The 16,996-nt window shown below is 39.5% G+C and overlaps 1 protein-coding gene across 8 annotated transcripts in view; it reads right to left on the bottom strand.

Moving 5' to 3' along the window:
- The window catches only part of MRTFA (myocardin related transcription factor A), a 167,192-nt gene that overhangs the window by 36,846 nt on the left and 113,350 nt on the right, over positions 1-16,996 (bottom strand). For all 8 annotated transcript variants that reach the window (XM_073788139.1, XM_073788140.1, XM_073788138.1 and 5 more), the window contains one exon: positions 3,676-3,741. In XM_073788139.1, the coding sequence (XP_073644240.1) occupies positions 3,676-3,741 (66 nt within the window). The remainder of the gene's footprint in view (positions 1-3,675; positions 3,742-16,996) is intronic.

Below are 16,996 nucleotides of genomic sequence, written 5' to 3'. Positions count from 1 at the left end.
CAAGATATGCAGAGCTTCAGACACCATTAAAGAAAGCTAAGGGCCTGGAATATGTAATCCTTTGCTATCTGGCACTCTGCATTTGGTAGGGTTTAAGTAGTGTTAAATTCGAGACAAATGTTTACATGATGAGAAAGAAGGATTCTGGGAAATGATTCTATTTAAAAGCACATCAGAAACCAACTTTTATATCCCATAGTTTAGATGCCATGAACAGAGCACATCAAGTAGCAGAAAGAGGTGTATGCGAATTGAGGGATTCTTTAATCCCCTGAATTCTATGGGAAGGCCGTAGCCCAACTTTGAACAATATGCAAAAACATGAATGACCCTGACAGCAAGGCAGCTACTGAAAACATCATGTCCTACAGATATGATGTCAGAACTGGAAGCCAGCCACACATGGGAGCTGCATATGAGGGTTCTCTGAAACGAGGTGGGTGGGTTCTTCCTAGAGCTACAGAAAGATTGGGATGAGAAGAATTTGATAAAAGATATTATCAGAAATGATGAGGCAGAATAGAGCCGTGACTACACTGCTCCTTTCCTCTGGTTTGAAGGTCCTAATTACTTCCTAAGTCGTACAACAAACTTAAACATAAAGGCACTTCTCAGAAACTCCTCAGGCCAGCAAGATGGAAATGGAAATGGGCACTTCAAACCAGATGGTATCTTTTCAGGTCTCCAAATCTCCAATAATCAACAAATGGCTGATCAATTATGATTTGCCCCCAGCACTACTCATATTTTTTTTGAAAGACATGAGTGAAGGGTGAGATGTGGAATTGCTGGGGATGTCAGGGATGCAGAGAATGTTGGAGGCTATAATGAGAGTTAGGGTAGTGGTGAGGGGCTGTGGTGAGGAAGTGGTGTTACTCAGAGGGTGAGGGGCTGGGGAAAAAAAGAGCCTCATCTTTGGGAACTCAGGACCCTATCTGCACATGAGCAGGCATGCTGATGAGCAGGGAACTTCACACCTGAAACTCTTCCCAGGCCTCAACACTCTCTCTCATAATCTAAGAGTTTGCTTCTTACTTTCTTCACTAGAAAAGCTGGAAACCAAACTGTGCCCATAGTTGAAGGTGGCTTGTTGCATGAGGGAAGATGCAATATTCTCATAGAAGCAGGGCATTTCTATTCCTATAAGAAGGGCAATTATTCTCACTTCACAGATACAGAGAACCACCCAAAGCACACAATTAGATATTCAGAATATTTTAGAACCCGGGCTCCTGACAGAACAGGAGTGTTGTTTCAAATTCCATGCCCAGAATTCCAACAAGTTTGCAATAGAGTGGTATCTGTGTCTGTCCTTCATCCTCTCCCTCTCTCTCTTTCACACACACACGCACACGCACATGCACACACACACACTCCACTTTACAACTGGCTGTCTTCATTCATTCGTTCATTCAGTGCCAGGTACTGGGGACAGAAATATAAATAAGATACTTTCTCAAGGAGCTCACAGTCTAATTGGAGAGACAAACATATAAGCAGATAACTGCAATACTCAAGCATCATTTGTCTTAACAACACAGAATACTGTAAGAAATGCTAAGCAAGGAGACTGTATACAATAAATCTTATTAAACAGTTATCTCCAGTAGCCCCTGGTATCAAATGAAAGGCAGCAAGACGAATGCAAGGCACTCATCCTCCGTGTGGCTTTTGGATCCTGAACATACTACAGATCCTGAGAGGTAGCACTATGCTCTCAGAACCAGTACTGTAATTAGAGTCAGCACCCCACAGGTCAATGCTGAATTGCTCTTTATCTTGTGTATGGGCAAATCTTACTACCCAGATAAACTGTTAAATGTCTTGAGGGCAAGTCCTGTGCCTTACATTTCTTTAATCTCTAGAGCACCTAGGACTACCCCAAGCAAAAAGTAGACACTAAACGCATGATGTCTTGGTGAAAGCCATGTGACGCTGGGTAACTTGTTCCTCTACAAGGTTTGTATATAGATTGGCGGATCTGGAGTGTTTTGTAAAGCACAACACCACCCTACCTGATCACATTAACTGATCCACACTTTAAAGATGGGGAGTCCTTCACTGGAAGGCCAGAGAAGAAGATGGCATGTGGGTAAATTGTTTGGTAGTTAACAGCAATTTTAAAAAAGATATAAATTTGAGACTTAAGTTTCCTGGCTGACACTTAGGACAGAAAGAGACCTCAGACTCCTTATACTTGCTATGAAGTTCTAGCTCTTAGACACGGACCTGGTATTACCACGATGTAAATCAAATCCCATCTTCACTTGCTTAAAAGCCGTCAATGGCTTTCCATTGTAGTTAAAGCAGAACCTATCTCCTCCTCGTGGTTGACAAGGCTCTCATTCTGGCTCCGCACACCTTGCCAATCTTAACGGGCCCCTACTCTCTCCTCACTTACCAGGCCCAGCCACAATGGCTTCCTTGATGTTTGCAAACATGCCAGGCTCTTAACTGCACTAGGCCCTTACACTTGCTCTTCCTTCTTCCTGGGCCCTCTTCCTGCTTCTGAATGACTGTCTCCATCATATCCTTCAGATCTCAGCTCAAATATTTCCTCCTCAAGAAGGCCTTTCTTGACCAACTTTTCCAAAGTGATTCCATCTCATTCCTATTATTTATTAATACACCAACCAGTTAATTTACTTCATAGCATTTACCATGTTTTGAAATAATTGTGTTTGTCTCCCTGTTTATTATATTATCAGTCTTCTAAGTACAAAACTCCTGAGAGCAGGAGTTGAACTTATCTTCCTGTATCAACAGGCACACACTAGGTACTCAAATATTTTGAATGAATGAGTGAATGAGAATTAGGAAAGTACAGTAGCAGTAGGTTAGCAGCATTAAGGTGAAAAACATCAGTTCTCCCACTATGAAGCTAGAAGTTGTTGTATGATATATAAATTTTTACTTCATTAGGGTGTGTCCAAGTAGCAGTTAACACATAAAGATAAAGGAAATGAGAGGGAGAGCCTAACTCTCTGCTGATGACTTAAAAAGAAATGTCAAAAAAAGCAAAATTTTGCTGGCTTCAGCTTCCACTCATTTTATACGGCTATTGGTAGTAAAAGCAAATTTTCTTACTTCTAACAGATTCCAAGGTTGGCTTTATTTCTCCCAAGTGATGCAGTTCTGCACCAAGCCCAGCCCTGCGATACCCCCATCAATGACTCCATTCAGGCACACTCATCCCCATGCCAGCCTTAGGGTATATCTGAGGCTCTCACTCTAAATAAAACTGGGGTTGACTCAGAATACTAGATGGAAAAGGGCTGTCTCTTCCCAAGCACCCGAACACTAAAGCAAAACACATGTGAGAAGTGTTTTTCCTCACAGTACCCCAGCTCAAGATCTGTTCCTCCTATAAAGGGAAGTATAATAGGGCGTAGAAACCCTTTAAAACGTGCAATTCAGAAGCTAAGGATGATTCAATGGTACCGTTAAACCTAACGTTTTTTGTTTCACTGAACTTGATCAATTAGGGCTGTTCTCTTAACTATCACTGATTGAGAGGCCCTGAACTTAGAAAAGTATGACAAAGAAAGCAGTGAAAAATGAACCCCATAGGCCTTGTTTTCTGTTAGATTCTCCCCGTGGCATACTGGGTACACACACCGCATCCTAAAAGCAACTCTATCAAGTGCTGAGAGGGGGAGAGAGAGTGGTACTTACGCGGCATGATCCCTTGGCTCACCAGTTCCTCCCGCGTCCGGCGCTGCTGGAGCTTCAACTGCAGCACTGCATGGCAGCAAAGAGAGAGGGGAGATCAAGGCTCAGTTGGGCATTCCACCACAAAAGACACATTTTCAAATGCAAAGAAAGCCTCGAAACAGAAGGGTGTAGCGTGAAAGAAGGATCCCCTTTAATTGTGACTGTAATTGCAGAAGTGGCCTGATACAGCACGGTTTCCGTATTCTGCTGTGGGCGGCGAGAGGAAGTTGCAAAGGGTCTTGCTGGGTGATAACAATCCACAAAGTACCAAAGTCTTGCCTCTTGTTCAAAACCTTCTACAACACTGTGTCCTCCTCCAAGACGGAAAAAACACAAATTCTTAACTCGAAGAAAACATAATGAGGACCACCGCACAGCAGAAAAAGCTTTCTAGATGTTCTACACCTTCTTTCTGGTAGCAAATGTTTACCACCATAAGTATAGCGAGTGATAGATCAGGAAGTATTGGTTATTTGTAAAATCTTTTCTTTTGTATCTAAAAATTATACCTATTTTCAGCAAGCAATGGATTTCCATGGACCAGAAAATATTTTGCCATTAAGATAACTCTTCTCTGCCTCTTCCTCTTCACTTAGAGCCTTTTTCTGTTGACATGAAACAACAAAGCTAGGTGATTCAAAGCACATCCGGACTAAGGGAGGGTGATGGGTGTTTCTACTATTTCTACTCTGGCAACACGACTTGATATAACAAGTTAATAGGAATTTTTTTTTTAAGTAAAAAGCCAATTATCTCTATCTCAAATGCCAGTGAAACCTAAAGGGTATTACCACTGCACACTGCACACCATACAGAATGACAAAGGCATAGCCTCCATTCAGAGACTAAGTGAGAAAATGTCCAGAAAAGGAGGGTTAAGAGGATCTCATGGGTCAAGGGAAGTTCCCTTATATGATAAGTCCTCAATTATAAGGTCCCTGCAAGTCACATCTGAGGGGGACCTGTATCTGTTAGGAACCATATTACCCTAATGCCTGCCTTTTCCATCCACAAAGCAGTTTTTAAGAAGGTCTCCAAAAACTGCAGAACCGTAACTAGTCTCTCCTGACTATATCTCAAATCCAGCAGGTCCAAAACCTATCTTTCCCCCCCAAAACCTAATCTACTTCCCATCCTTTTTCTCTTTAATGGTATCACTACCCTCTTCCTCAGCACTAATACTAAAACTTTTGAGCCAACTTCAACTCTGCCACCTCCTTACGCTCCTATTTCATCAAGTTTACTACGTTTCCTCGTGTTGCAGTGACAGCACTGTGTCTCGCCCACTCTCAGTCACCCCGATCAAGACTGTCCAATCCCTCTTCCTCCAGGTACCATGAACTTTCCCAGCTCCTTATTCACTTCACCTGGAAATGCCCAACTCTTCACCTGACCTTCCCAACTCACTTCTCCCCAGCACTGAGAATTACTCCAGGCCTCCTGTGAGCTACCTTTTATCTGTTATAAAAAGTAGAGTGATATTTTGCCCTGTGTAATACTTACCCTCTAAATAAATCTTCTCTCTCCTACCAGTTTATAAACTCCTGGGGGGGGGGGGCAGGGAATATATCTTACTAATCTATGAACCACCCCCCAAGAGCACTTAATACACAGTAAGCATTTAACAATTGTTTCTTAAACTGAACTGGATCTCTAAATGATGATACATACAGCCTGAGAAATCTAATCAGGAGGGTATTATTATTATTTGCAGATCAACATTGTTAAAAATAAAGACAGCCTTGCAGAATAAAATATAAAAGCAGCAACGGCCACACTAATAGCTAACATTTATAGAACATGTGCTCTGTGCCAGATACTGTCCTACATTCTTTCATGTTTTAACTCACTTAATCTTCATAACTTCCCTATGGAGAGAATAGGTATTATTATTTTATAGGTAAGGAAAATGAGGCCCAGAGAGATTAAGTAGGTTAACTAAGGTGATCTACTAATAAGAGGCACAACAGGTTTTGAACCCAAGCATTCTGATTCCAGAACCTGGGCTCCTTACTTTTCTGCTTCTCCAGGGTCTTTTGGAAGCCTGTGCTGCTAATAAGATAAACAGGCACGGAGTACGATCACCTGGGTTCATTCTGTGGTAAGGCAAAGGGGATGAGGGAAATGGATGGTTCAGGCCAGGGTCAAAGACGTTTGGGTGATCAGTTTCAGTAAAATAAATTTAATCTAAGAACTTGATTTCAGAATAAATTACAGATCAGCAGCAGTAGTAATAATAAAATAAAATTATAATAGGGGTCATTGAGTGTTGCTATGTGTCAGCCCTATGTTAAGTGACTGACATGCTTTTCACTTGTTTAATTAAAAAAAAAAGCCCTCTTTTTTACATCAGGACTTGGGAGCTGCTCTGTGGTGCTTCGAACAATGGCTTTCTGTGTAATGGAACTGTTATGTGGAGAGACTAAGATGCAAAGGAAAGTTCCAAAACATATGGGAGAATGTTTGCTGGAAAATGACTTGGTTAAAACCTGACAATCCTACCAGCATCCTGCAGGTTGAAGGATGAAGCTATGAATGTCACCAATTGATGAACAGCTTCATTTTAAATGAGGGGTTGCTGTCTGCCTATTGAAAGAGGCCAGTTTCCTATGAAGTTCCTAAGGTGTAAACTTTTCTGGCTAGCGCCACGAGATTTACTTGTCTGTTTTATGAAAAACTGGTGATCAGGAAAAGCTCTTCATTTTATGGACACGGAAAGAAAACAAAACTCAAGACAGATTATTTTAATTTGTAAATAGATTTCTGACCCAACATCGAATCTAGATTAATGCATCCATAAGATTCAAGCCATTTCTATTCAATCACGTCACTGCCCTAGAGTTATAACCTGTTATTGATACTTTCTAGCTCTGAAACTGTTTTTAATGGAAAATTCTTTTTCAGTTATCCAGCCTTGTAATTAAATAATTTTGAAGGGGGGGAAGCCCTGTGCGAATAGTACAATTATTATCTCCATTTTACAGATGAGAAAACTAAGGATCAAACCTTTAAACTTTTGCCTTAGGTCAGATGGCTCAAAAGTGCTGGAACTGGGATTCGTACCAGGTCGCTGTGACACTACAGTGAAGGTACTTAATACTGTGCCACATGTCTCCTTGGAAGAAAGAAAGAGGAGGGCCAGGCAGGATAAAGTAGGAGGGGAAAAAAGGGCATATATTTGTCATCTTTTAGAGTGTTTCTAAGGCCCCGTGTAAGATGAGCTATTAGAAAAGGATTAAGTATAACAAACTGATTTGATTTCAGAGAACAGGGAAACCTAATGCAATTAAGTAAGTCTGAACACTTAAAAAAAACAATAACTAATGAAAACTCTATTATCCAAGAATAATTTGAAGTATCAATCATCAGCCTTCCTAAAAACCCATATACAGATAGGGCCATAAGGGATCCATTATGCAAACTTACTGACTGAAAAACTTCTTGCTTCATGAAAGCAAAAATTTAACTCTGATTCGAGCTTTTTATGGAGCTTTTTTTTTTTTAAACAGCTCTAGGTCAAAGAGGAAGGTTCATCTAATAAACCTTTTCCATCTCTAAAACTAAATGAAATTAAAGTTCAGTTATCTGAAAATTCCATCTTGTGCCTCTCAGCAGTTAACTCCAAACCCTATGCTTATCTGAAATCTGACCAAGTTTCCCATTTACATAATAGAATTAACCCTTTATCAGTATACTCTGGGTATTGCTATAATTTGATTGTAGGTATGTATTATTTTATACATTGCATAACCCCTGCTAACCCTAACAATGTTTATAAGGAGGAAAATAAAAGCCCTAAGCAGTAAATTCAGAATTATGGTGTAATGTATCTGTCTGGCTCTGTATATATACAACAATCCTTCTTCTAAGACTTTCAGCTACAAAGAAATGCATATTTATATGAATTTCCCCTTTCCTTAGTCTATCTTAATTCCTCTTAATTCTAAGCACTCTAAATAAAATGGCTTTATGTTTCCAGGCCTTGAGGATTATTCATTTTAGAACAAATCATTTAATAAGTGACTTTCAGTAAACACCATATTATGTATTATGTATATTATGTATTACGTATAATGTTATTGTACATCACCATTTAGATTTCCTCTCCATTCCCCAAGTCAATAAAAACTAAACAAAAATACCTATTTGTGCACAAGCATGCATCTTTATACCTTCACTGTTATTGAATTCCACAAATTTAATATATCATCTGTTTCTAAATGGGTCTGCGCAAGCAGCCTATATATAGATGAACAGATGTCTTTAAAGCTGATGCATGGTGAATCAACTGAGTTGCCTGCCAGAAAAGGACTGGAATAAAAAGAAACAAACCGTAAAGTAGGGGAACCTAGGTTCTCCATTCCCCATGAAAATAATCAAGTTTTCCATTTGTTTCAAACACAGGTGATCAACTGCTATTTGAATAACTGGCTACTTGGGAAATCAAAGCAAGGGAAGGAACTTCACATATTTCTGCCCTGTACGACCATGGAGGTATACTGATGGTGTTCAAGGGATAATGCCCAAGAAATGAACACATCAAACAATTGGGTCAACTGAGTCTGGAAAGAAAAAGCAAAAATAAGTGCTGTGTTCTCAAGTCCAGCTCTATGGCTTCCACTGGTCAGTAGTTCTGGATTTTACTGAAAAGGGAGATGTGCAGCTCAGTAGGTTGCTCCTACCTTATTCATATTTACCCATTATTGATTTCACCATGGCTTCTAGAATAGGGAGGCAAAGTATAAGTTATGAGGGAAGTAGAAAAGAAGAGGAAAGGGTTAGTATGGGAATGACTGGGAAAGAACAAAAACACTCCCTCTGCATCGTCCTTTGCTCAGGATGAAGACCTCTTCAACAAAGATTCTGACTGCAGGAACATTCCATTAACTCAGCTCTATTCGAAACACTGATGAATCTTTTTCTCAGTTCTTTAAATTTGGATATGAAACCTAATCAAATGACAAACTAATCAAATGACAAAATGTGATCACAGCTCTTCAGACTATTTATGTTACAAAAAGGCTCCAAAATAAACTTGTTGACAAATAAGGGAAATGCTCCTTGACCAGAAATTATATGCTAGTCCAAAAAGTGCTGTATCAGAAACTCAGTGAGGTTTACATGCTTGAGGAGAGCAAAAGGCAAACAAGCCTTCTCAAAAATCTTTTCTCTCCCCACCCCCACCCCTGCTAAGATATTTGACCCTAAGTTATGGAGGTTTTCATACTTCAGAGGAGGAAATTACTACCCAGAAATGATCAATTGAAAGACTGGCCTGGTTGGAGTTAAGTTTGAAAGCATGAGTTTTCATGAGAATTAAAAGTGACCCTCATACTAAGATACTAAAATAAAAAGGACGAATATACTAGAAAATAAATTAGATGTCATTTCTGGCATTCCTAAGGTACAACTAATACTAGAAGATTTCGGGACTTCCCTGGTGGTCCAGTGGGTAAGACTCCGCGCTCCCATTGCAGGGGACCCGGGTTTGATCCCTAGTCGGGGAACTAGATCCCACATGCATGTGGCAACTAAGAGTCCACATGCCGCAACTAAGTCCACAAGCGGCAACGAAGACCCCGCATGATGCAACTAAGACCCGGCGCAGACAAAATAAATAAATATTAAAAAAAAAAAAAAACTAGAAGATTTCTCCATTTTGTTTTAATTCAATTTCATGATACTTACTTAAATGATTTAGAATAAGGAATCTTTTGATTTATCTCCTCATGAATTACAATCTACCTCACTTTTTTTTTTTTTTCTTTTTTACGGTACACGGGTCTCTCACTGTTGTGGCCTCTCCCGTTGTGGAGCACAGGCTCTGGACGTGCAGGCTCAGCGGCCATGGCTCACGGGCCCAGCTGCTCTGCGGCATGTGGGATCTTCCCGGACCGGGCCATGAACCCGTGTCCCCTGCATTGGCAGGCGGACTCTCAACCACTGCGCCACCAGGGAAGCCCTACCTCACTCTTGATAATGAAGAAATATGCAGAAAATCAACAAGAATATAGAAAACTTGAATACACTCCACCCAACAACTGCAGAATACATATTCTTCTTAAGCACACATGGAACAGTTTCTAGGACAGGTCATATACTAGGCCATAAAATCAGTCTTAGTGAGTTTAAATGGATTTAAGTCATACAAAGTAAATTCTTTGACTACAATGAAATTAAATTACAAACCAACAACAGAAGAAAATTTGGGAAATTCATAATTATGTAGAAATTAAACAACACACTCTTAAGTAGCCAATGGGTCAAAGGAAAAATAATAGGGAAATTAGAAAGTATTTTGAACTGAACAATATATCAAAATTTATGGGATATATCTAAAGTAGTGCTTAGAGGGAAATTCATAGATTTAAATGCCTATATCAGAAAAGAAGAAAGATCTCAAATACATACTATAAAGCCTTCACCTTAAGAAGCTAGAAAAAGAAGTGCAAACTAAACCCAAGGTAAGTAGAAGAAAGAAAGTTAAAGCAGAAAGGAATTATACAGAAAACAGAAAAACAGAGAAAACCAATGGAACCAAAAGTTTTCGTTTAGAAATATCAACAAAACTGACAAATCTTTAGTCAGAATGACCAAGAAAAGAGACATAAAGCAGATGCAAAACTCAGCAATGTAAAAGGAGGTATTACCACCAACTATAGTAAGTAAGAAAGTTAAAAGGGAACACTATGAAGAACCATATGCCAACAAACTAGATAACTTAGATGAAGTGGACAAATTCCTAGAAAGGCACAAATTACTGAAACTGACTCAAGAAAAAACAGAATATCCAGAGAGACCTATAAAAAGTAAAGAGATTTTCCTTTTTCTGAGGAGAAAAGAAAAACCAAGGCTCAGATGGCTTCACTGGTAAATTTTACCAAACATTTAAGAGAAGAATTAATAAGAATCCTTCACAAACTCTTCCAGAAAACAGAGAAGGGAACACTTCCCAACTCACTTTATGAGGCTAGCATTACTCTGATACCAAAGCCAGAGAAAGACATCACAACAAATCTACAGACCAATGTCCCTTATGAACACAGACACAAAAATTCTCAACAAAATACTAGAAAACAGAAGCCAGGACTGGAACCAAATCTTCTGTATTCTTATCCTTGTATTCTTTCCCCCATTCTAGTGATTCTCAACCTTTACTTCCCAAATAAAATCATCTGAGAATGTCTTCAATTGGTCCGGAGTGGGGCCTGGACATCAGGGTTTTTCAAAGGCTTGCCAGATGATTCTAATGCAGTGTCAGGTTAACAACTGCTGCCCCATTTAACGCTACTTTGGCGTAACTTAACTTCACTTTACACTGGAGAATTAAACACGTTCCATCCATGTTCATGATGCCAATTATAAATCATGCTGAGTAACTAGTACTGCGCAGATTTAATTCACCTTTCTTTTGATGCTCCCAATTAACTGCTTTTAAAGCACATCATCCTTTGGTGTGTACTGAACAATGGTTGAATCTTTTTAAGTTAAAAATTTTGTTTTAAATTTGTTTAAAAGTTTGTAACAGGAGAGGACTTTCATTTTCTAACACACTTCTTCCAGAAAAATTATTTGTCGTCTACTACTGAAGGTTTAAATGTCAAGGGGAAAAAAATGGCTAAAGAACAACTTAATAAACAGATAAAATCCGGTATCCCTAGGCTCACTTCCGTGACTTTTCTATCTAAATCTAATGCACTTGATATGATGCATCATCTTCTAAGTTCTCTTTTAAACATAGCCTAGCACACTTATTTCATAAATATTAATTGTTAAAACTAATTTCAGATAGTATATTCTTACTCCAAATTCTGTTCTTTCTATAAATCCCCAAAGCCTGATCTCATAATAATTGGTACATTTTTCCTCCTCATTAACCTTCAGGTACCAATCCCAGAAGAAATAAGCAGATACAATTCAATTGAGCAATAGACAACACCACCTCTAGCTTCAAACTGGAGAATGTGTTTTACTGGGAAGAGAAGGAACAGTGTGGGTTTTAGCCTTATGTGAAGCTTAGCATGCTCATAATTAGAATATTCATCTTTGCAGCAGTGAATTACACCTATGTTATTGGTGTATTTTTATACTTCAGTTTACCCTATAAACTGCAAAATCACCCAAATTGTAAAACCACATCACCTATCACTTAGAACCAGAGACTATTCTCTGAACACCCGCCCATTTCATTATTAGAGTATATGAATAAAAGTAGGCGAAGGGTGTTTATGTCAATTATATCTCAATTTTCAAATTAATTAATTATTTTTAAAAAGTAGGTGAAGGTACCCCCAGAGGAAGGTATTTCTCATTTCTGCTGCCTGGGCTACTTTATAGCATCACCACCAAAATAGGGATTGGGAGTCGGGATGAGTAAAGAGTTCTCCTCCATGCATCCTCTCATTCACTCATCTAACAAATACGTTAGGGTTCATACTAGTAGGCTGGATACACCTATGGTCTCTGCTCACATAAAGCTTTCAGTCCAGTGGGGAAACTGACATCAAATCACATATAAATAAGTACAAGTTGTGATCAAAGTTTTACAAGAAAGAATAAAGGATATGAGAGAGGTCAGACCCTGGAATTCAGTTACTCCTCCTTTAATATTCTATGATAACTAACTTTCCACATTTCCTCTTCACTATTTTTTAGATGATTTTTTTATTCTCTTCACTATTACAGAGTCAATTATTTAAGATACTAACAATCCTTGAGAAACAGAGACGTCAGGGTAAGCTGTATTAAAATACGTAAGTTAAGACACAGTTTCATTTAGTCACTTTATACATATTTGCTTAGTTGCTCGAGGGTTCACATACTAGTTGGTCAGCACACCTATGCACCTCATATTCATGTCTTATTCAGTTATTCCTCAGTTCCTGTCAAAACTTTCCTTGGCATTCACTCAAGAAATATAAGGGTCTACTACACGTGCCAGCCACTGAGCTTGCTGTGGGGATATAGTAGTGACCAGACAGAGTCGCTGCCTTCAGTGGTTGTTTGAGGGAAACGACCATCAAATAAGGACTTATAAGAGTGAAGAGTATTTTCAAAGAAAACATTACTCAGACACCACATCCCAACCAAGTGGTCTGACGGTTCCCATGATTCAATCCATGCATTCAAACATCTTTTGTACTCTCAAAGCCAGGGCCGGGCGCTAGAAATAGATATGTGAATAAGACATGGTTCTCATGTTCAAGGAATTCTTAAGTCTAATGCAAGAAAAGGGACTCAAAACGGATAACTACAATGCTATAAGAAAGATATTGATGTCTGCAATATAGATTTTTTACTTAAAAAGTCACAGAAAAATGCAGCTTTAGCTAGCACACACTACGAAGGGTCCCTGCCAAACTCAAGTCATTTGGTCTTACGTGTGCTACACAGATATGCATAAATAATAAAAAGATGTGTTGGTTTCTTAAAAATATAAATTCAAATAGTTACATACTTTTTAGGTGCTACGGGAATACAAAGGTGAGACTACCCAACGCTGGAAGTCACAGAGAAAGAGAAACAAGATCCTTTCTATGTGGGGTAGGACGAGTGAACATAAAAACTGGCCCTTAAAAATATTTTATCCCCATGATTAGCTTGAACTAATGTTTCGAGTAATTTTCTGATTTCATTCCCGAAAAGAATACTCCTCTGGGCCCCTGTTTACTGTAATCTCTCATAAGCCCTTCCTGAGAGAGACTAGAAAGATGTCAAAGAAGGGGGAGAGATGCCTCTGTGCTCCCTTACTCCCCTCCACTGCTCTTCCTGCTTCCTGGTTCTCATTTCTACCCTGTCGTACAGCATCCCTGGAATTCTTTTTTCTTTTGTTCCTTATATATAATTTCTCAAGCTCTCTAAGTTCTAAATTTCTCTAGTCCTTTTCATGATTAATTTTCTTCCGTCAACTTGGGAAACCAGCCGGAATGGGTTAGCACAGCGTACACAGCACTAAAAATGTATTTCTGGCCTACGCTTTTAATATAAACAATAGCATTTTAAAGGCCCAGTGTATTCTATAGTTAGTCCTACTCTTAACCAGAAAGCATTTACTATCAACTTAACTATGACTCCGGGGAGAGGGGCAAGCATTGCATGTTGAGTTGGTTATATGAATATTTTGTAAGTTCCAAGTGAATGCAATACACTTAGAGAACTGACCTTTAAGGGCAGACCAAAAACATGAGAGAAAGAATGGGAAGACACGGGTTCCAGGCCTGGCTCTGCTGCTACCTAATCAAGTCACTTAACGTCTTTTAGCCTTGACTTTCTCACTATAATACAATTTGGAAAAATAACCCCTACCCTTTGAAGCTCAAAAAAACCTAATGTATGTGAAAAGTGCTTTGTAAAACTGTAACACAGACTATAAATGTTTCACTAGAGGTCTTTACATGAGATAGCTTTTCTCTAGGACAGGAGCAAGAACTGCTAGTACTGGAACCTGGTACCATACCTCCAATTAGATGCTTTATTCTGCAGAGTGAAAGGGCCTTATATAAAAAACCTCCTTATTTAAAATCATGTCCCAAGTTGTAGGGCAGGGGGAAGAGGGAGAGGGGAGGGGAGGGGAGAGGTAGAGAGGAGAACTGCTTCCTTTTAGAAGGCAGTTCTGGAACATGCAGTCAGTGAAGAAGCACGCTCTGTTCCCAGACTCTAGACAACCTGGTATGTATAAAGAGCAAGACGCAGAGAAAGGCAGAAGAATCAGCACACGTTCATTAACAAAATTAAATATACAGGGAGTGTTCAAAGCATGCTCCTGAAGTTCTGAGCTGTCAATACCAAAACAGTGGTTAAAAGACCCAGAAAGGGGACTTCCCTGGTGGTCCCGTGGTTAAGACTCTGCGCTCCCAACGCAGGGGGCCTGGGTTAGACGCCTGGTCAGGGAACTAGATCCCACATGCCACAACGAAGATCCAGTGCGTGGCAATGAAGACCCCAAGTGCCGCAATGAAGACCCCGAGTGCCGCAACTAAGACCAGGTGCAGCCAAATAAGTCAATACTTAAAAAAAAAAAAAAAGGACCCAGAAGGGTCCATTTATCTGTTGCCAGAGAACGAAGGATCTGCTAAAAGTCAGATCCAGAGTTAAGACAAAAAGGAGGAAGTAGAGGTGAGAGAAGGAAAGTTGATTCAGACAGGGATCCTACCGATCCACCATCTAAAAGGCACATGGCTAAATGCACTGTGGTATCCTAGACTGGATCTTGGAACGGAAAAAGGACATCAGTGGGAAAACAAATGAAATCTAAATAGTTTGGAGTTCACTCAGTAGTGTGACCAATGTTAATCTTTTAGTTTTGACAAATGTACCAAAGGTATGTAAGATGCTAACATTAGGGGCAATCGGTGAATGGTGTATGAGAACTCTCTGAACTATCTGTGTAACTTTTTTGTAAGTCTAAAATTATTGCAAAACAAAAAGTTTATTTAAAAAAACCCATGGATTTGACTATTTCAGAAAGATACACAAATCAATTACTAAAACATATCAAGGATCAGTTTTTTCTTTTTAATAAATTTATTTATTTTTTATTTATTTATTTTTGGCTGCATTGGGTCTTCGTTGCTGCGGGCGGGCTTCCTCTAGTTGCAGCGAGCGGGAGTTACTGTTCATTGCGGTACGCGGGCTTCTCATTGTGGTGCCTTCTCTTGTTGCGGAGCACAGGCTCTAGGCGTGCCAGCCTCAGTAGTTGTGGTGTGCAGGCTCAGTAGTTGTGGCTCACGGGCTTTAGAGTGCAGGCTCAGTGGTTGTGGCGCATGGACTTAGTTGCTCTGCGGCATGTGGGATCCTCCCAGACCAGGGATCAAACCTGTGTCCCCTGCATTGGCAGGCAGATTCTTAACCACTGTGCTACCAGGGAAGTCCCAAAGGTCAAGTTTTTCAAACTGAAGTGCTACCATGTATTGGACAGAAAGAAATTACTAATTCCTATAAATGATTAACTATGAAGAACAAATAATAATGGTCTACTAATAAATTTAAATTATAAAATGATTTGTGGCATAAACAAATAAACAATAATGTAATGTTTCAAAGACTTGAAGACAGGAATCCCTAATTCTTTTTAAAATCACACATACCAAAATCATCTGTGAGTTTCAAATTTGATTATTTTATCAATATGCTCATTCAACCCTTTCACAATCCCATAAATTTCTCTTTCATCTCTGTATATAGTGTGTAAACATGAGTTAAATTATCTCTCAAATGATCTGCTTTAGAAATCAGAAATAATACTAAAAATTATAAATAGCTTCTATTTAATCTGAATACTGGCAGGGATACAGGCAGAGATGAGATATTTTCCTGGGTTGGTAAACCTGGTAATTTACAAATGATAAGCTTATGAAAATCCAACCTGAACTACTAAAATACGCAAAATAAAGGGGCTCTGTATTGTGTAATAATACTTATAAAACAGTAAAAACATGCATGTATCATCTTATTTAATTCTTAAAACAAAGCTACATGGAAGTTGTTATTATTATTTTTTATTTTTGGCTGCGTTGGGGTCTTTGTTGCTGCGTGCGGGCTTCCTCTAGTTGCGGCAAGCGGGGGCTACTCTTCATTGCAGTGGCTTCTCTTGTTGTGGAGCACAGGCTCTAGGCACGCGGGCTTCAGTAGTTGTGGCTCACAGGCTCTAGAGTGCAGGCTCAGTAGTTGTGGCACACGGGCTTAGTTGCTCCGCGGCATGTGGGCTCTTCCTGGACCAGGGCTCGAACCCGTGTCCCCTGCAATGGCAAGCGGATTCTTAACCACTGTGCCACCAGGGAAGTCCCGAAGTTGTTATTATTATACTATTTGTAGATGAGGAAATTGAGCTAGAGAAATTAAGCAATTTGCCCAAGGTCATAGGGTAAGTAAAGGATAGAACAGAAATTGGAACCCAGCTCCATTTCAATCGACAACCTGAGCCCTTAACCACTATCATATGTTGTGCTTTTCTTTCGTAAAACACACCAGTTCTCCATGTTTAAAAATGACACTATATTATCTGCATGATGTGGCTGGAAAAAATCATCTATATGTTTACCAACCAGGGGAAAGTCCAGGTGATTTCAGTGAATAGTTTATGGCATTTCAGAACTCTAGAATTGAAAAGCCCCCCTCTATTCAAATTCCAAAAGACATAGAGACTATAGATAACAGTGGTCACATGTAAAGGTCATTCAAAGGGGCTCCTCCCAGAGACAGGATAGGATACCAGAGAACTCCACAGGCCCACTTCCCATTTGGCTCTCGAATAGGCAGAGTACCTGCTTCCTGGTACAACTTC

The sequence above is a fragment of the Tursiops truncatus genome, chromosome 11, assembly GCF_011762595.2.
Source record: "Tursiops truncatus isolate mTurTru1 chromosome 11, mTurTru1.mat.Y, whole genome shotgun sequence".
Classification (NCBI taxonomy): domain Eukaryota; kingdom Metazoa; phylum Chordata; class Mammalia; order Artiodactyla; family Delphinidae; genus Tursiops; species Tursiops truncatus.
This window is presented reverse-complemented; position numbering and strand designations above follow the sequence as displayed.